A 21,109-nucleotide genomic window follows, 5' to 3' on the forward strand; every position below is an offset into this window, starting at 1 on the left:
TGAGACATTCCGTAAGTTTTTGTTTGGTTTTGGAGGGAGGGAATACCCAGCAGTCTCGCTGTATGTCTCTAACTACGTAGAGTTTCCAGGGTTACAGAATAGCTCTCCAGCTCCAAGGCATCAGGCAGTCAAGCTTCGGTGTTTATGAGGACATAAATGAAATTCAAACTTTTTTCCTTCCCCATGTTTTAAACAATAACTGGTGAGAATTGTGAGCCCTGCAGTTCATTCAGCTCTTGAGGCCCAACGTGGTGATCACATCGTGTTTTCTGAGGTCTTTCTCCTCCCTATACATTAAACGAAAGCCCTTCTCTGCGGATGGCTTGATAAATCCAGCATCCATTCATGCGTGCAGATTAGCATGTGCATTGGAAGACTGTCAGAAGGATGCATTGAAAGGGGCATGAAAAGATGCAGCTGAGGTCTGCGCACATTTGTGACAGTCGTGAGCTGACGTGCCATCTAGTCGGCTCCTTCTGTGGTTCTCACCAGAATTAATAAAAGGGGGCCCTACTCGGGTCACTGCTTCCTAGGAAAGCCGTAACCACACGGCAGGCTGGTAAGGCTGTCCTACCTTGAGACAATGTCCTTTCATATTGTGGAATTACGTGTCAGTCCTGTCTGTCATCTCCTGTGCTGCGCTTATGCTTTAGAGGTAGAGGAACAAATCCAGTATTACGCTTACTTTGGTAGCGCGTGGCTTGGGGAAGAGCTGTGGTTGTGAAGCACTGAGAGTCACGATACACATTTTACTTGACGGCGGTGGCTTTATTCCGTGCGGGAAATCACTGAAACTCCAGGAGCCTTGTAGCACAGTTGGCTTCAGGCACAGACTGGGCCTCTGAGCACTCTTGGATCAACAACCAGGGATTGTATCACACGGGCTTTTGTTGGTGGCTTCTCCAGCTGGTGATTTCTCCTTTCTTCGCCCCTCTCTCTGAGGAGTTCGTCCAGACGCTGTCTACAGGCAGGTTTTAGAATGTCCCCGTCGCGCTCTGTACAGTGGTGAATTATCACTTTAATATCAGTGCGAGTCCTTCTCAGATGTCACAGATGTGGAAAGGTTGCTTCTGTGCCTTTCAAGGACTACCTCTGATATTTACTGCTAATTCCAGGAGTACGTTTTCAGGAACTATTCTAGCATAAAGCCTTCTGAAGCTTTTTGTATGAACGAAGGTTTCACATACTGGTCAAATGAAGTCTCTTTATCCATGTTCCTGCACATAGAGGAAAAGGGACTGGGTGTTTGGAGTCCTGTTCACACACGTTACCAATGCAACTTTTGATTTTTATTTTTTAATTTTTTTTTTTAAAGCAATGTGTCTGTTCCCTAGAACATGACTGGTTTTCATATTAAGAAACATAAAAGCCATCTTGTAAAATCTCAGGAGTGAGCTTTGTCCACGTCGGTGCATTCAGTCTGTGTTTGGTGCCTTTATTTGCTTTGGAAGTGACCGCCTTCTCTTAACGAGCAGCCGTTAGCCCCAGTACAGGTTACTGGTGCTGAACTCTAAGGCTTTCAGGATCTCCATCTGTATGGCCTGCAGCTCCAGGGAGAAGCTGGTGGGCAAGTTCCTTCAACAGAAAGAGAAAGGAGGTGGGGTGTTCACTTGTCTCAGAGGGAGTGTGAGGAGGGGCCGGCTTTTTCCAGCAGATACAAATGTAGTACTTTTGGCTGTGGAAAAGCAAGCAGATTGCATTCCGAAAGGTCCTGCAAAGAAACATCACTAGGAGTTGCAAGCAAAAAAACTTCAGGCTGTAAGGAGCCTGTTGCCAATTCACCTTCCTTCTCAGAAAACAAAGTTTAAAAAAAAAAAAAAGACCCCCCATGTCAGTCATCTCACTGATGAGAGAGATGCATATAATGCAGCCATTATATGGCTGTTATTAAATGTAATGCCAGGTAATTAAATGTAACTGATCTCCAGGTATTTTGTGGGGAAAAAGATCTGCAGTGTGATGTGGCGTTGGGCCCGTTGCCAGCGTCACCCTTCGTATATAACAGCCCTCGCTGGCACCGAGGAAGGTGGGCAGTAACAAGAGGGGGGTGAAGGCGCCTGATCTCAAGGCTGTCACTGGTCGGTGAGGAGAGCCCAGATCAGCTCTGGCCCGACCTGCTCTTGGTGTTGTGGATGAGCCGGGCTCCTCCTGCTGGGATGGGCAGTGCTGGGGGGGGTTGGTTCTGAAGCCGAACTTCCATCTGCATCGGACAGGCTGAAGTATCCAGTGTTTCTTGTTTCCTTTATCTTGGAGAGTCATCCGGTGACTCCTTTATGGGACGTGCTGGATGTACGTACTTGTGTCAAATTATTTTTAGGACGGTAATTGCTTTCTCAGCAAATAGGAATTGATGCAATTACCCTATTTTTTAAAAATCTTTTTCCTCTGTTCATCTTCCAATATGTACCTTTTCTGCTCAGCTTTTCATCCCATGGGGAGTTGTGAAGGAAATGCGGTACTGTGCTACAGAAAAGTAACCTCTTGGAGGTTATTTATCAAGCACAACTTCTTAACTTTGTTCCTTTACAAGGCAAAAATAGAAATGAAACATTTCTTTGGTTAACAAATAAGAACTTAAATAAAAGTAAAGGTGAGAAGGTAAGATAGCCAGAAAGCGTAGGCCTGATTCTGAACTGACAGAAAAATTACTAATCCTTAGCATGAATTTTCAAATTTGGAGTCAAGACATTAAATGGTGATAAAATAGGGTCTACTGTCCGGTTCTTTATTCGGTCCCTGAGAGGAGAGGTTGGGAATGACACAGAGCTGACACCTTTCATGCACAGGAACATCCTTTTTCTCACTGAGGTTTTTGATTTTCTGGATGGATCCAGACAGTCCAGTCCTTAACTGAGGAGCACTGAAAGTGCTTTTCTGTCAGGGAATTTCTTCTACCACTTGTAACAATTGAATAGATACAAACTTATATGCAGAAGAAAGGTGGAATTATTTTTGGTTTTGATATATATGAAAGATTGCCAGGCCTGCAAGCTGGGAGAAAAGCAGAGATTGACTCAATCTGAATGCAAAAGGTAACTTTGACTCAGGAAAGGCCTAAATAACGTACTAGTTTCTTGCATATTTGTTCTTTCATTGTTTATTCCCTACCAGAATTCTCTCAGTGTACTTTTGCATGGTGGATTTCTCTCTGTCTTGCAGAGGTGAAAGCTTTTTCTTTGCTTAATAAAAGAAAGGTTCTGTAGAGTTGTTTTTTTTACTTTTATCTATTTGCTTTAGATAGTTTTTATAACTTCAAAAACTATTGATTTCTTTTACCAGTGCCCAAAAAAGGAACAAACAAGTAGGCCATAAGCAGATGAACTACAAAGACGTTTTTACGCATCATAAATCAGAAATAATTTTAGTTAGGCAGAGTGCCCAGGGGACTCAGGGGTGTCAGAATTGACCTGGAGACCGTGTGTGTGGAGTGTTCCGAGGGCAGCCCTGAGACAGCCCCGGCACCCCCCGCACAGCAGGAATTCCTCAGCAGGGTCTTGGGAATGGCAGACGCATTGTGTTCCCCCTGGAGCCCTGCGCTCGGGCTGCCCCCCCGCCCCCACCTCCGTGTGTGGCTTTTCTGCCCTGAGCACCCGCAGAGCCCGCGCTCCCGCACCCTCCGATGGAGCCCACGCTCCCGCACCCTCCGATGGAGCCCGCGCTCCCGCACCCTCCGATGGAGCCGGCACAAGCCCCAGTCTCCCGTTTGCTAGAGATGACTTTTTCAGGTATTAGGTTATAAAGGAGAGCTCAAACGCTTATTATGAGGGAGACAGAAAGCCTCATTTTTAAGAGAGATGCACCACTGTATAAACCCCATTTTATAACATATTTGCGTATGTGTGGTAGCACATTGGTTCTGTATGTTCTTTATAAACACATATAGATGTCATTATTGGTGCATATTTAGATACGCACATGCAAGTATATTGTACATCTTTATCTTTTATAAATTACTTTTTAAAGTGCCCATCACTAACCTTTCCATATATCAAACATACAAAGAAATAATTAATTCTTAACTTTGCCAAGTGATCTGCTTCAAAGTATTGAACTTCCTTATTGCTGAGATGTATAATATTGTAAATAAAAGCATCCAATAAAGCTAACAAATACTTGAGTTAACCAAGTGAGAAATTACCGCAAAGAAACATCCTGAAAGAGATTTAGAAAAAAGAAAAGATGAAGGGAAAAAATATGGACAACATAAAATATTCATATTGTCAGCAAACAAGGAGAAAATGTTTCATTTATAGAGCTAGACAGAAGCGATACAGGAAATAGATATGCTCCATGTAAATTTATTAAGTGCAACTTTCTCTTTCTCTCTCTCTCTCTCTCTCAGATAAAAAACCTCTTCATGAAATAAAATCCCAAAGTAAGTTATTTTTTTTCTCTTGTAAATATGATTTTTCTCATCTTCTCTGCCATTCTGTTTTATTTGTTTAGGAGCTAAATAAAACTGAAGGTTATACGAAAGGCTTTCACATCTACTGAAAGCATCTTCATAGCAACTTTGTGATCATAGGGTTTTAGACTAAAAATAGAAAAGTGACCGTTCTTCAGTAATTTGTGTCTGAGTGGGAGCTCTTTCTACAGGAACGCTTATCTTGAAATTGATCTCTTGAGGACTTGTGATTAGAGAAAAAGAAATTAATACGGGAGTTTGGCCTTCTTGGTTCAAACCCAGTTCCCCTCCTGGCTCTGTCTCATCTTGCTCAGCTCACGGCGGCCGCCATGCGCCAGCTGGCAGAGGGTGTCTGTGTGCCCCCGTCAGAGCGTGTGGGTACCACTGAGACACGGCTTCGGGGGCTTCCACCCCGCGCGCTTTGTTTCATAGTCTGCCATTGAGTTCAGTGGAGTTCTAGTTTAGAGCAGCACGTTTGGAGTGAACTGACTAACGGAAAGATTTCATTTACAAAAAAAATAGACAAATAGGTTTAGAAACATGTTTTTGGCTTAATTCGCTTGAAGGACTGTACTGAGTATTAACACATGCAATTGTTTATATCTTCTTTGAAGACAGATTGTTCTAATATGTATTATAAAGTGAGTAAGTTTTAAGTCTTAAGTATTTAAGTATTCCTCCAGGATATAGGGGCATAAGGTGATCAGATTGTTTGAAATTTTATGGAACTTGGGCCCTAAATCATGAGGAAAACGTTTGGAAATGCTGACCTGCACTGTGTTTCCTCTTAGCTCGCATGCTGTAGGCTGCGCTGTCAAAACATTCTGCAGCAAAATTTCTTGCTGACTTGAGCGCAGCCTGTTTGGTTTCAGATGCCAGAGTACTCCTGTTCCCTCTCTCTGATAAAGCAAGAGTTTTAAAGGAACTGGTCGAGTTCAAATCCATGTTATCCACAGACAACTTCATAGCTATTTACAAAGGAACGTAGCTAAATAGCAAAAATCGATGCCATAAAAATACAAACTATAGAGGAGCACAGCCATTGTCCAAGACGGCGACAGCTCTCGGTGAGTGAAAGGGGTTTGGCTTTTAAAGCTCTCAGTTTTGAAGATGGTCGAGTTCTGCAGGTGCAGGAGAGCCACCAGCTGCACCCTTAAACTGTCCCGAACACAGAGAAGGCTCGTATGAGAGCATTTCCCCTGTACGTTCCCAGTTCTTAAGTATTTCTAAGGATACACAAAATCAAACGTAGGTAGCTCAGAGATGTGCTGTTGCTGCCTTGGCTGCTTAAGCCTTTCTGTCTTGTCTTTGTCTCACTGGAATCATCTCCTCGTTGGTCACGTACAATCGCTCTGTGTCGTAACTCAGCTCAGGCAATTGATAGGTTTTTATTTATCTGTGCAGTTCCCATTTAATTAGAGAATCTTGAAAGGGTATCAGTCAAATCGCTTTATTTTCTTATTTATTAAAAAAGTAACTTTAATGGAATTGATTTTGGCATATAAGATACCCAGGAGAATTAAAGGGTCTCTTTACAACTCTGAGGTTAGAAACACGTAATGCAGCTTGTTGCTGTTCCGCGAAACAGGAACTTAGTTTAAGACTGCATGAATCACCATTGATGCAAAATCAAAGTCAATTATGAAGATAATTGAGGAACAGCCTGTTCTACTGAACAACCTCTTACATGATTCTCTGACTTTTGACCCCTCTTCTCAAAGACTGGCTCGATGAAGAAAAGGCCTTGGAGCTGCTGAGGGGTCCCAAAAGGGCGAGTGACGGGAACTGGGGTGGATGGGAAGCTGGAACAACCTTTCAGATCCCCCAGCAAACTCTAATGGGAGACGGGGGGAAATGTATGCCCCGCGTAGCTCCTGGAAAGCACTTATTGTAAATGAGATAATTTAATCAATTACGTTTCCTAATGTACTAAACCAAATGTTTCATTTTCTGCTCCTGCACATCTTAAATTATCTTCAGGTGCTGTATGAAACTTAATCATAGTTAATAGAAACTTCATTACCATCAAATGTGCTTTCAATAAATGTTGTGTAACAGTGTCAGGAGGTGGAGTGAAATATAGGCTACAATTACCACAAACATGTACCCTGTGACTGAGAGGGATAAAACCCGCAGTGCTTTAGCAGAGGCCCTACCCGCTCTGGGCTGGGCGGATGCAGTTCATTAAATAGTAATTGCTTGACTATAAATGTTTTCTTTTTTACTTTGGTTGTTTTTCACTTAGTTCCCTTCTGGGGAAAAAAAAATAGAAGCAGAAAATTACCCTGTCCCCCAAATGTGCCATGCTTTTTTCTTTAATTTTTAGTCTCCCATAAAAGGAGTTATCTATAAGAATAGACAGAAAGGGGAAGATATTAAAATTACTTTAAAAAAAACTGTTTCTAAAGAAATACTAACATCCTACATAAAAATTAAAGTCCCCTTTCTTAAGCAGTTTGTTCCATAGGAACGATGCAAAGGAGTACCATGTCACTCGTTTTACTCTTTTAAGATAAAGCTATTTAAAACTCTACTAAATTCTGGAAAGGCTATCCTTTTCCTCTGAACTCTCAGTATTAGTTACTTTGGGGTTTTCCATGAACGCAAGTAACTTAGAGCACTTGTAATGCTCAAAGCAGCTGGATACGAGTTACTTAGAAGGTTATTCTGTTGTGATTACTTGTCGTGACATGCCACAGAAGATGGATTTCTTCTGAAAGCTGATATTTGCATGGAAACTTTGTGATTTATTTTTTTTCCCTTCTCAGCAAGTTCTAAGCGTGTTAAAAACAGAAGCCTTTTTCCGTATGAGGTTATTTGAAAATTCAACAGAATTTTTGCAGAATTGTTTTCGGGGCTAAATAGCTGTCCCAGTAAAACTGATTTCAAAACATTTCTTTTGAGTTGAATGGAATGTTCGAATGTTGTATTTGGGCTTGACTGGGAATGCTTTGGGAACAGGGATGGAAAGGATGTTTTCTATTAAGGAAATTGGAGCCAGTTTATTTTAGGTTGGATTCGACTGTCCAACAGAAAAAAATCAGTTACGTTGCCTTATTCACGGCCAATGTCCCCAGTGCTCCAGCCCAATCAAGCATGTGCGCGTACTCGGTTCCCTCGCTGCAGCGACTCGTGGCGTTCCCTGTATGTCGGGGAGCCGGAGGGACCCAGCTCCGCGTTCGGCAGCGGCTGCACCTAACCAGGGAGTTCAGCTGCCGGGACTTTCGTTCTCAGACGTTTCCTTTACATAAGAAACTGGTGAGCCAAGAAAATGAGCTTTTCTGACGCTGCCCATGGGTACTCATTTCTTTCATCTCAATGGTCTGAAGTTTCGTGTTCTAAAAATTCAGCTAAAATAAAGTCATCTGACTTTACGCAGAAAAACATATGCACAACAGAAGCCTCCTCCCAAATGCTAATTAAGTGATTTCAGTAATTGGCTATTTATTAAATGCTGAATTTAACTTCCTACCCTATTTCTGTACATTGCAGTTTATTTACTGATACTGAGTATTCTGGATTTCCTAGTTATTTTTTTGTCACTGTCATTTGTTAGAAATAAATGCACTTTCTGTACTAAGTGCTTGTCACTCCATAGCAGAAGCACCAGATAGCAGGATAACGGATGATGTGTAGGGTGAATACACGATTATCTCTTTCCTCTAAACTGGAGTTTGGCATTAAGGTACTAAGGACACGCTATGTGTACTTACCAAGTAATTTAATTTCATGGTACGTGGTCCCAAATCCCAGAAGATCTGGAATAGTGGGACTGGCTAATTCAATTACATCATGTTGCAGGTTTCATTTGGATTCATTCTTTCAAAGCAATGAATTCTTTTTCTCTGCTGTTTGAAGTTTGAAGTCTTAGAAAACTTGGTTGTAAGCTGAATGCTCGGGTGTGATCACGGGGAAGGTTTGGTTTCCAAGCTGTTTTTAAAGACGGAAGGTGCTTGCAGGAGTCTGAGAAGGTGGGTGGGATCTCCTCAGCCCCTCCCTGAGCTGCCAGAGGACGGACTGTTCCTTCCTCTACTAAAGCTCACACAGAAAATAGAGGGGGAAAGGCGAAATCTTCAGTGAGATTTTTTCAGAGGGTTCACGACCTCCTGGATTAGCTCCAGAATTCAAACCTAAACCTTACGTGTCTCTGGAAGCTGGCAATGGATGAGACCCATGCCGGTCCCTAAAGCGGCCCTCCCTGGCTGCAGTTCTTCCGCGCTCTCGCAGTAAGGGTTGTACCACCATACCCTAGTGATCTCCACCGGGCTGGAGTGGGAATCGATGGCACACCTCGGCAAGGAGCCAAGCTGTTCAGTGGTAAGCGCTCTGCTTCTGACTGCTGCGAGTCCAACTCTCCCATTTTAAAAACGCCTCTAAAGACCAGGATGCAATCCCCAGATCAGTGTAAGCTCCCCTGTATGGAGTGATGCATCAGGGAATTTGCTCATGCTTTCAAACGCTTGCTTTTCAGTGTTCCTTTGTGCTCCACTCTCCTGCTGTGATCTGCTCCACATTTATGTCTCAAGCTTTACCTCCCTGGCCACGTGTCTGTGCCCTCCTGTAATGCCCTGTGCTCACAGCCAGCCAGCGCCAGTCGGAATGTTTTCCTGAGTGTTGCTGACTTGGTACCTGCTTTTTCTCCCGTCAGATATTGAGACCGCCAGTGACATTGCCTTGTACTCGGGCCTGGGAGCAGCAGTCATTGCTGTAGCTGTGCTGGTGGTCGGCGTTACCCTGTACAGGCGGAGTCAGAGTGAGTACGGCGTGGATGTGATTGATTCATCTGCACTGACAGGAGGCTTCCAGACATTTAATTTTAAAACAGTCAGACAAGGTTAGTGTTGTGATTTCATTTTCTCCTCTCCAGAGCTCCTACTGCAAAGAGATGCTAAGCTGATATTCAGTGCCTGGCTGTGGGAGGGCATTCCAGCGTAATGAGCTGACGTGTAGAGCGCAGGGACCCGGGGTTAGAACCATCTCTTACTGTCTCTGCTACTGATTTGTCATCCCAACTTGGACAAACACAGCATCTTTCTTGACTGTACTCTTAAGTGCTTTAGAAATACTGTCACTGGCTTCTACTCTGACATTTGTGACTTACAAAATCCCCAAACCAACCAAAACAAATAAATCAAAACAAACCCAGAAAGCATGGCTGTAGTTCCTTCCTATTCATTTACACTTCTGTTTTCCTTACTCCAATAGAAGTGATTAGTTTTTTACTGTTAATTTGAGAAACCCAACTTTACGTATTTTTATAGGCTGCTGTTAGCATGCAAACATCCCCATGCTGAGGTCTGTGGGAAGTAAGTGTGTGTAAACAGGTACTGATTTAAAACAAAAAAACAAAAACACCAAAAACTTCATAAAGTCAAAATAAAATAAAATATGAAAGAAGTATTTACTTTTACTAAAAGCAGCACTCAGATGTTTTCTGGAATATTTCCTTTGGACAAAAAACTAGGAGGGAATAAAAACAGTGATTACCTTAAAATAGTATGTTTTTTCAATTCTGTACTGCCATTCGAACAGAGACCTGCCTTCCTGCGGGTGGGTGGGTGTGTTGGTGGGGTGTGAAAGTATCCCCATGTCTCGTCTCTCTTCGGAAAAGTGAAATATGTTGCAGAGTTTGGTGGGGGTTTTGTGTGTTGTTGTTTTTACAGTTACTTTATTTTCTGGGAGACATTCCTCACCAAGCATAAATTGCAAGAAATTGGAAAAAGGGCTTGGTAGACAAGGACGTTTGAAGGATGTTTTGCACATTCATGTAAAATTCCAAGCCTTTAATTGGCGTCCTGTAATTCCCAATGACTGCCTCGAGTAGCAACTTCTTCCTTTGTTGTTCAGTTTGCCTTAAAAGTCTTGTTTTCAGTCTGGGGAATTGTTTGTTTGACTTAACATTTCAAAAACATTAGTTCCGGACACTGTGAAAATATCTGAGCATGCCAGTTTCTCTTATGCCAGGATGCTGTTAGCTCAGTTCCAGTTCCTTTGGGCGCTCTCTCTGTGGGTTTTTTAAATACAAGCATTTGTAAACTAAACAATTCAGCTAAAAAAAAGGCCAGTTCTCTGTTCAGTTTGCTGAGAAAAGCGAACACAATACTGTCATATGGACAGTGGATTAGTGGGATCCAGATTTCATTCTTTGGCGAAATGTATTTATAACATTAGCAACCCAACTTGCAGTCCCTTCTAGTGACCAAACTTCCAAGGATGCAATGCAGATAATTCCCAGAAAATTAGTTACTTCGCGAAAAATTCTGTTTACTAAAACCCAAACAAAACAAAAAACCCAAACACAAAAACAAGCAATAAAAGACCAAACCAGCTAAAGGATTCAGGCCCTAAATCTATCCATTCCTTCACTTTTTTTCAGTCTTTTCTGAGCTAAAATGCTCATAAACGACTAACTGTGGTATTTTTCCCTGTATTACTCTTGTCCCACTTCCTTTTCAATCCAGTTTCCCTCAGGCATGAAGCCGTTGTTTTGTGTAAGCTCACAGAAGAGGTCTGCAGGAGGATGCGTCTTCACCCAGTGGGTTTTAAATTAAAAAAAAAAACAAAAGGCATACACACAAACCTGAATCCAGAACAAAAACTAAGTTCCTTCTTGGATTCATGCACTCTGGAGTTGCCTGAAGTGCAGAAAACACAGTGATGAAGTACCTCTTAGATCTATTGCATCATTTCATCTGTTTTTCAATGTTACCTTATGTGATTTTGAGCTCTGAGAGGCTCAGGAAGGAAGAGCAAGTCAAAAAGGAAATGGTGGGGCGGTCAGAAAGAGATTTCTGACTTACCATCTTAATACCGTGACTAACTCCCTGCTCTGCTTCGTTCTGCCAGGGAACTCGCTGCTCTTGAACTCCTCCCTGCAGCCCGACTTGACGGTGAGCAGAACGTACAGCGGCCCCATCTGCCTGCAGGACCCCATGGACAAGGAGCTAATGACGGAGTCTTCCCTCTTCAACCCCCTGTCAGACATCAAAGTCAAGGTTCAGAGTTCATTCATGGTGTCCCTAGGGGTGACAGAGAGGGCTGAGTATCACGGAAAGGGACATTCAGGAACTTTTCCTCATGGGAACAGTAGAGCGTTTGGTACAATGCAGGCTAGAAATAAGGCTACGTATATTCAGAACCTGTCTTCTATTTCAACGCGAAGTGAGCTGAAGACAACTGCCATTTTTGGACACCTGGGTGGCCGTTTAGTAGTTCCAAACACAGGTGGGTAGATCCTTTCTATTAAAAGCATATAAAATAATTTTAGATTAAACTTATTTTGCCTGATGTAGTGTTCTATGACTAAATTAAAAAAAAAAAGGGAAAGAGAAGAAAAAGTAGGGGCTCCCTTAATGCAAATTTTGGGAAGTAGAGCATGTTGCCCACACAGGAGATGACTGATCAGAACAAAGCTTGAGATGAGTAGTGAAGAGGCATTATGCCTATGTGAACTGTTATAAATTACTGCCTCTCTTGATGTCTTCAGCATGAAAGTCATATTAATCAAAGCTGTTGCTTACTTGGATCCTGATCCAAAAGAAGGGCTCCCCAGAAGGCAGTCGATACTGGATCAGCATCTTATATAATGGGGTCATATTCAAAGCAGAATCTACACGCATCGACATCTGACTGCGTTAACATTGTCAGACTTCATTATGTTATTAAAGTCTGCAGCATATAGCAAAGAGACGCCTCTGGAGAATAGCTTCCCCTCTCAATGAGAACTCTAGTGCGGCTTTCATTAGCATTTACTCCTGGCTTTCTGGTTTTCTTTATTTTAGCTTAATAGCTTGACAGATTTCCATAGTGGGGCACTTCAAAGTCAACGGGCATTTCAAGATTGGGCCATACATTGAAACATCACAGCAGAGGTGCTCAATTTGCATTGTTTACAAAGTTTTTGTGACTTCGGTGTTTTGCGAGATGTATTTTAGACTTACGACAGTGCTTGTTGAATTAGCTGAAAACATACGGCACCCAATTAGAATCAAATAAAGGATGTTAAAATCGTATTCCTGCAGGATGTTGCACTACATCACTATGTTCATATTATGCTGAATAAATTTCCTTATGCTGGATACTTTCTTTTTCCAAATGGCAAATGTAGGAGAAATAGCCAGATACCACCATTGCTAGCAAAGATGATACCTTTTGAACTTTGCTGATCTTTAATCAGTCTCCTTTAAATTCAACTTTGATTTCGTTTGACTGGTGTGTCCACGCTTATCTCTTAGTATCTAGTTGAACTGCATGCTGTAGAGCTTTATCCTTCATCTTTCATAAAATGGGAACTTTAAAGGTTACCATAAAAAATGTGGTCTGTATTTAATGAAGATTGATAACAGTATAAAATTCAGGAATATAATATTTAGTGTACGGAATGTATTAATTTCTTCACAGATTGTTTTTATGTTCGGGAATGAATATTCAAAGGCAGAGGCACTGAGTCAGTTAAGTCATAAATGGAGAAGTCCCTCATACTATTTAGCTTCTTTATAGAATGATGGTCCCATCAATTAGATTATTTAAATACACATTTGGTCTGCCTGCAATTTAGGTACTTCCTTCTGCCTATTTATGTAAGATCAAATTTGGCAGCCCGTCGTAAATTCTGGTGCGGTCGTGTCGCTGCTCAGCTGAGGTTCTGCATTGTGTGACATACACAAAGTAAAATTTAGCAGTTTAATGTCATTGGTATCCGGTGCAAAGCATCCCTCCTAACTTCTAATTTATACTAGTGGAGTAAAAGGAAAATTGTATCACTTGGATTCAGTAGTTGTTATGTGTATGAACAAAAAGGTATGGTGATTTCCATGCAAATTCAGGTTAGTTTGGTTAGGGGGTCTCTCCATGATGAGACTTCTTGTGATCCTAGAATTACCAGATTGGATTTCAAAGTTAGAAAGGGACAAAGAAAGTTTAAACCGTGATCGTGTCTAGATGACAAGATTTGTACCACTAAGAGGCATTTTGGCAAATAACAGTGAAAGAGTCAACAACTGATTAAAACCTTTCGTAACTGGCATGCCTGAACCACCTTCCAGAAACTGGCAAAGGCCAACTTAAAAGTTACCACAGCCACACGTGCTTTTGACTATATTTATTATTAAAAAAAAGGAAAAGAACAATTAAATAGGGAACTCTAAAGAGATTGTTCTATTGCTGCACGTCAGGGTAACAAGACCATCAAAATGACTGGGATTACAAACCACTCTTGCTGGAAGCCTTAAAGAAACAGCCTTAAAGAAAATTCCATAATTATTCCCTTTTGTGTAAGTGGTGCAGTAGACAAAGAGTCTGTCTGTGCCCAAGGACGAAGAGAAGCCTTCAGTCACATCTGGACTATGAATCCAGGGTCACTGAGTGACACACAACAATGGGAAGCCAACTATCTAGGAGCTCTGTTGGAGCAAGAAATGTTTAGGCACGTGAGTCTACAGATTCCAGATCCAGTAAGACAGTTAAATATTAATAATCATGTGGATCATATTAATGATGTATTTTCCTTTCATCTGATAATGTTGCAGTCAGAACCCCTATCTCAGAGAAGCATTCTTCTGCTCTAGTAGATGTCCTTTCTAAGTCTTGTAAATCAGAGGCCAATTTCTTTGTTCTTTACATCCAGTGCCTTTCCCAAAGGTAAGTTCTGCCTTTGCTCTTTTGCAGGAGTCAGTTTGTTGATACCACACGGAGCTATTCCTGAGGAGAGCTCGTGGGAGATCTATCTTGCCATCACTCAAAAGGAGTCCAGGTAAGAAGGACATAAAAAACCACACACACCCCCAGAATCTGTGGGACTGTCTCATTTAATGGATTTCTTGTCAACACTGTCTAAGGGAACAGAATGTGGAAGAGTCACTCCATCTTCCCTGTTGCTGGTGTGACCACGCGGGTGTGCCGGGTGCTGTATCTGTAGAAATGACAGTAAAAGCGACCTCGGTGCGATGCTTCTGTGAAATCACATGGAGTTACTGCAAACGCTGTTAAAGGATGGGATGCCTCATGGAGACCAATGTGTGCTGATGTCTGACTTCTGAGTCAATGATTTTATCTTTTGTGATTTACAGACTTAGGTCACGCAAGTCTACTACCAGCACAGATGCTTTCATTAATTACTTGTTACAGAACCTTTGAGTCCACAGACTCTCCTAATATGCAGGCAACAGGCTAAAATTCACTGTCCAGGTCATGAGTTTGAATGACCCTGTGGGATGTAGGTACTGAATTGTTGTTACTTCATGACAGATGTTTGGTAGCCCAGATGATGCAAATAAGTGCATGCTTAGGATCATTTCTTAAATTATTTTGGTTTATTATTTTGTTTTATTTTGGCACTCCAATCAGTATTTTTGCCAAAAAAAATTTCTTTAATAACTTCCTTAGCTTTCTCAAACTATCCTTTCATAATTGACATTCCAGCAGAGCTAAGTGAATCATCTGTAGTGTATACTTTAATTGATGAATGTAGGGCTAATTTCAGAAGACACTGGTCCCGGGCGAAGAGTGGGTCACTGATTAAGCCTTGCTTTGAGTGCTTGTGAGAGCGGCAGTTTTTAGAAGTAGTCATCAAGGGCAGGTTTGTACAACTGGAGACAGGAGAGCTGGTTGTAGTTCTTTACATCAGTTATTTCTCTTCTCTCCCTCACCCTAAATATACACTCAGCTAAAGGCGCTGAAAATGGGTGGGTGTATCTGAGGAGACATGGAAAGAAGAAAATAACTGCCTATACAGTACATATTTACTTACAGAAACTTATAGCCAAATGGTTGGCGGAATTTTCCTTTAAGAACTGAAAGATACAGAACTGCCTATAAATTTTAAAGCCTAGAAATATTTTTCAAAACTTAAAATGAAATCTATCTTTTTTTCCTCCTCTAATATCTGAACTCCTTTGTGAAAACTTTCACATTCCATCCCCATCTGCTGCCGTAGGTTTTTGATCATTTCCAATGAAAGATTAAGATATGTAAAAGGAAGGAAGAAAAAAAACAACCCACCCAGCTGTTTTATCTGCAAGGGTTCTGCAGAAATGAATTAAAATAGGTTAATTAAAATCAAGCAGCAAATTTTGCCTACTGTTTGCCTTTTTTGTGGGCAGAAGCAGAGGTAGCAAACCAAACCAAAGATTATCACCGGGAGATTTTTCCTTCTTCATTTAAAGCGAAATTCTATAAAGTGAGACAAATGCAAACATTCATTTATTTTTTTCCATTATTATTTTTTTAATGTGGTGGGTGGGAGGCACTTGGTAGCCGACAACCACAGTCTCCCAGTCGTCTTTTGCATCAACTTTGCCAGGCTCCTACCGGGACTCTCCTACCAATATTGACGTTATTTCTTTTTGGATCTTGTATATTTGTGTTTTGTTCCACTGTTGATGCTTGCAAAATCTGAGCTATTTCTGATGGAAATCATCAGCAATAGCATAACTAAAACTCTGGATTTGCGTCTCCTAAGGGCGTTGTGCTGAAAACAAAATAACCTAGATTTTGCTCCCATTATTGAAGCTGAATTGGCAAGCTTTGTACTGGAGGCAACTTTAGCAAAATTCCACCGCCGCCTCCCCACCCTTCCCGGTGTTTAGGCGTTTGTCAGCAGCAGTCACTTGGCAAAGGATGTGTGCGTTGGGAGAGCGATAGGATAGAAACGCACCAACCAAGTTAAATGACTGAGGTTTGCGTCGCTCTCTGGAAATACGCTTTTGTTACCCCCGTCCTGCAGCTGCATCAAACCAGAGATAAGGCAGTAGAACGCACCAGCCTTTGCCGAGGCAGAGCAGAGAGGAATCAGATGAACTGAATAACTTCCTGAAAAATAAGTATGGATAAAAGTTGGCTTGAGAGTTTCTAATAATTCTGAGACATTTTTCTTTGTATTTGTAAGTAACTGGATCATTTCTTAAAGTAGCTGAAAAGGGAGGTGTTTTGGGGTAACCGCTGGAAGGTTTTATTTTTAAGGAAATGAAATAACTGTTTGTAAAGGGTAGCAGTGGTTGGTGTTCAGTGATGGTATTTTGTGCAAAACCGGTGTATTCCTAGCAATGAAGGAGCTGTGAAAAATTACTTGTTATTCACAGGCATAAGCAGAAGCAAGTAGTTTTTTGCTTGAACTGTTTGCTTACAATAGTCATTCTGCTATTGGTTCAACAAAACTCACCGTCTCATGTGCCTGGGAAGGCAGCAAGACCAGTGCCCTGCGGGGACACGCGGCACAGCCCCTTCCCGCCCCGTCACGCCTCGCTCGCCAAGAGGAACGGGGCGGCCGTAGTACAGCCACTGTTCGTGCTTGGAAGGGCTTTTAGTCTAACAATCGGACACACACTTAGAAGCACCGAGGCTTAGGGCGCATCTATTATTATGACACTTGAAAAAGAAAAAGCAGAATTGGCCTTTTTGTTAGCATGTTATGTCTGTCTTTTTCACTCCAGTTTTCATCTCACAAATACTTGCACATGTAGTCTTTAGTAACGGCTGTCACTGATGGTGTTGGAACTTTTTCAAGTCTTTAGCAAGAATGGTGTTTTTAACTGCATTTTCAGAGCACCTACTATTACAGTTATACTGCGAATGCCACCCCCAGGTGATGTTAGATGGATGTGCAAAGTCCATTTGCAGGATTGGAATCTGACGGATTTAAGTGCAGGGCTACTCGTAAGCGTGCCTGCATGAGCACTACAGTCACTTAAATGTATCATCCACGTCGGCTGGGGTAACCTGGAATTTAACGGTACAGCCGTGAAGCGCCGGGCTCCGTGCGGGGTGGTTTGGGTGTTGCTGTGCTGCTAGTGCAAAGCGGCAGTGGAAGCATAGCCTCTTGAAGCAGGGATTCTCCCCTAATTTATATCTTTGTTTTATTGTTAGATCATCTCATTTATATCTCGGTTTTGGTTCTTCCTCTTATTTTTATCTTGGAAACACCATTTGCTTTAATTTTAAGAGTGAACTACATGTCCAGTAATTTAGAAGCCAAAAATTGGAGTCATAAAACCCAGATGAAGGATTACAGTGTAAATAAAGACCAGCTGCCCCCCCGCAGCCCCTAACAGGCCAGATGTTTTGCTAGCTTTAATCCCTAAATGGTGAGTCTCAGCCCCTTTGTCGCTGGCTCTGCGCAGGTGTTTATTGTGAGAGGTAAGGAAAACTAATTTATGTGGAACAGGGTTAAATTTAGGTTTGAATAAGAAAGAAGGTTCTTGTCAGATACTTCCATCTTTATAATTTAGCAAGCTGTTAATTTAACCAAACATCGGTGATTACATTCAGATTAGATGAATCCCTAGACTTCACTCGTGCTGATGGGACTCCTTGGGCTGTGCTGGAGCCACGTGCACAGATCTACTTTGCAGAGTTCTGAATTTAAGCAAAGTAGTCCTGTCCCTGATGTCTGCTCTACGTTACCTAGCCTGTTCGTTCCGCAGAACAGAAATGTGCTTTCAAACCAGGGAGATTACACACAATCTGGAAAAATTTATGAGACTGTGTTTTTAAACCATAATTTGTTTTATCTTCACTACTGTGAAAATATTGTTGATGACAGTCTTTGAAGGCAGAATTAGATGGTAATACTACCAGCTGGTGCATAAAGCAAGGCTTACTTGTATGGAGTAATTTTAGTGTTTTATTTGGTTTAAGCAAATTGAAATGTGTTTTAAAGACCAAAATCCTAAACTGACCAGCCAACGATTTGAGTAGATGTGGCTTAATAGTTTTGTTTCATCCCCAGCTACTGCTTATACATGGAAATTAGCACAGTAATGGGCTTGCTTACCCTTTTCTGTAACAGATGAGTGAGGTACTTATATTTTAACGAAAATTTGTTCTAAAACTTGCAATTAAAGTGAATTTTCACTCCTTATTAAAAAGAGCCTGACAGACTTTATTGTCTTCCTCCCCCCAAAGCCTACAGCCAGAAGGCACAGATGTTCTTCTGGGACCAGAAGTAACTTGTGGGCCCTCAGAGTTGGCCGTCAGCACACCCTTCGCCCTGACGATACCACACTGCGCGGAAGTGAATTCAGAGCACTGGAATATTCACCTGAAAAAAAGGAGCCAGCAAGGGAAATGGGAGGTGAGTTGAGCCTTCTGCTCCCACTGAAAAGTCTGTCCTAACGATGGAAACATGGTTAACTCTTACTCACGCAGGTACAGATCAAAGACGATGTGAGAGAAACAGTCATCTTCAACGATCAATTTTAAAAAGATTTTGCATTTTGTTAAGAGGCAGCTAAACTATTTTCAGTTGGTTTACCACGATTGGCATAAAAGGGTCAACTTTATGATCTAGGGTGGAAAGGGGCTGAATTTCCCAACTATGAAGTGTTCCCTGTACACGTTATTAGCACTGCAGAACCTGGTAACTAGACACAAATCCATAGTCAATCAGATTTTATTGCCCTGCTGCTGATGGAACTATTTGGTTCATTGCATTGTGAGGGGGAAAAAAGCAGTAGTTAAAACATTCATGGATACCGTAACTCGCTCTATCCATTTCCTTCTCTAAACCACACTGGTGTTTGTTGCTCTCACCTAAACCTTTTGAAGTTCAGTAGTTGTCCTACCGCAGAGGCACTGAACACTCCCTCAGCTCCATCAGTGTTGGTTACCAGCACCCTGGAATTAACGAGCAGCGTAACACCAGGCTGCTCAAACACCTCATCTAATGCTGCTGTAAGGCAGAACTAAGCACAAAAGGCAAAAGCGTGGGATAGGTAGTTTTTTGATGAAGGTAAACATAACTGTAATGGATGTTCTGAAAGGAAGTCAAATACCAACTGTTGTTCAAGGTTTGCTTATTGACTTTAATCTTCAAGGTAATTTCTGAACTTGACATTGGGAAAAAAAATTAGCGAGAAAGTCAAGAGCACTTGAAAAAAGATGCTAAAATTGCTTACACATCATCGTCATTATTATATGCTGTACACACTGAATTCTGCACAATACCTTGCCATAAGTCCTATTGCTGACTCAGGGCTAAATTGGGAGTGTTTACCCAGTCTGCCTTCTCCCCTTCCCTGAGGTCGACATGAGTAAAGAGCGTGCAGGCTGCTTCTCAGAAATACTCTGCATTCCAGTTGAAGAAAAATTAAACAAATAATGTCATGACTCCTCTTGTCAAGGCCCATTGATTTGATTTTTTTTTTTTAAACCTGAATTTCATTTTGCAGGAAGTGATGTCTGTGGAAGAGGAAACTACTTCTTGCTACTGCCTGTTGGATCCTTATGCCTGTCACATTCTCTTAAACAGCTTTGGAACTTATGCTCTTATTGGAGAACCGATCTCTGACTGTGCCGTTCGACAGCTGAAAGTAGCGGTTTTTGGCTGCCTGTCTTGCAATTCTCTGGATTACAATCTGAGAGTATATTGTATGGATAACACACCTTGTGCATTTCAGGTAAATGGTTTCACTTTGTTAATTTGGTTTTAGTTATTATTCCATAGAATACTAACATTCCTTTATTCCTGGGGATAGTCCCTGGGCAACAGAAATAGTCCCGAACTCAAATGAATGAGAATATTGTAATTTTTTTTTTATGCCACTGCTGCATGACTTATTCTAAGTAAGTACCTTAATTTCCCTGCACCATTGTTTCACTTGTGGGTTTACACTGCAAGAGCTTTAGGACAGCCAGACTGTCTTTTCGGTTTTTGCCAGGCAGATGGAACCCCACTCTGCGCAATTCCGACCAAAAGAGCCCGTAGCCACAGTTAACCCAGCACAAAGCTCCAGCTGATGGGCAGAGCGTCCCTTGGCTGCTCCATGGCAGAGGCGGAGCCTGCTTCTGGAGCCCAGAGCTACTCCACTACAAGCAGAAAACGCACGTCATTATAATTTCATGTATCGTATTTATCACGCTCATTACCCTTACACTCTCATTAGTCAGTGCAGGATTTCCTCTCCTGTTTACAATTTGAGCAAGAAGAGAGAGATTGCCTCACCATCTTTTTTTTAAAAAGAAAAAAATTATAATTGTGCATTTCCCCTTTAAAAAAAAAAAAACACCACACAAAACAATCCCCAAGTGGAGATTAAAATTAGCCTGATTTTTGTACATGGTATTCCAAGACAAAACAATGAAATCCACTGGCTTTTGCAGCCTTAGTAAACTCAGAACCTTTAACAAAATGGTTTTCTTTTGGGAACTGAAATGAAGACAGTTGTGACAGATGAATTTTTGCTTCCTTTTCCTATCATACAGAATAGAAACATGAATCTTAATGAGGCACGCACTAATGTCTATGTGCTCCTAATAAAAGCAAAGCCACTGAAAGGATTGTTAAAGACTTACAATAGCTTTGTAATTATACCCTTTATAACACTTACGCAATTCGTGGGCTACCAGTATTTTCCTGGATGAGTCTGCCTCAAATTCAGAGGCCCAAAAATTCCTTCTTAGGCATTTGTGAACACGTACAAGTACCCTGAGTCATACCTTCAGTCCATATAAACGTGTGTTGTCCAATGCCTTCAGCGACTCTGCGTTGGCTGTGCCCTGTCTGTAGGCATTTAGTTTTGTGCAGCAGCTTTATAAAAAATGTACAAAAATCTTTGTAACTTTTAAAGACGTAGAAAAAAACTTCCATAAAATTGTGCAACACAACCATGAAAGTGGCCCACAAGAGGGAAATGAGATTAATCCTATTCAGAGCAACCATTTATTTTTTTCACGCTGCTTCATACAGCAGGGTGCAGTCTCTTTCAGCAA

At 41.6% G+C, this 21,109-nt stretch overlaps 1 protein-coding gene across 2 annotated transcripts in view; it reads left to right on the plus strand.

Annotated features, from left to right (window-relative positions):
- Nucleotides 1–21,109, plus strand: part of UNC5D (unc-5 netrin receptor D) — a 148,386-nt gene that overhangs the window by 108,217 nt on the left and 19,060 nt on the right. Inside the window, exons 8-13 of one of the 2 annotated variants that reach the window (XM_074563590.1) lie at nt 4,343–4,375; nt 9,054–9,239; nt 11,252–11,629; nt 14,072–14,156; nt 18,305–18,473; nt 19,570–19,797. In XM_074563590.1, the coding sequence (XP_074419691.1) occupies nt 4,343–4,375; nt 9,054–9,239; nt 11,252–11,629; nt 14,072–14,156; nt 18,305–18,473; nt 19,570–19,797 (1,079 nt within the window). The remainder of the gene's footprint in view (nt 1–4,342; nt 4,376–9,053; nt 9,240–11,251; nt 11,630–14,071; nt 14,157–18,304; nt 18,474–19,569; nt 19,798–21,109) is intronic. The other variant, XM_074563589.1, reaches the window with a different exon arrangement.

The sequence above is a fragment of the Larus michahellis genome, chromosome 20 (assembly GCF_964199755.1).
Source record: "Larus michahellis chromosome 20, bLarMic1.1, whole genome shotgun sequence".
Lineage (NCBI taxonomy): Eukaryota > Metazoa > Chordata > Aves > Charadriiformes > Laridae > Larus > Larus michahellis.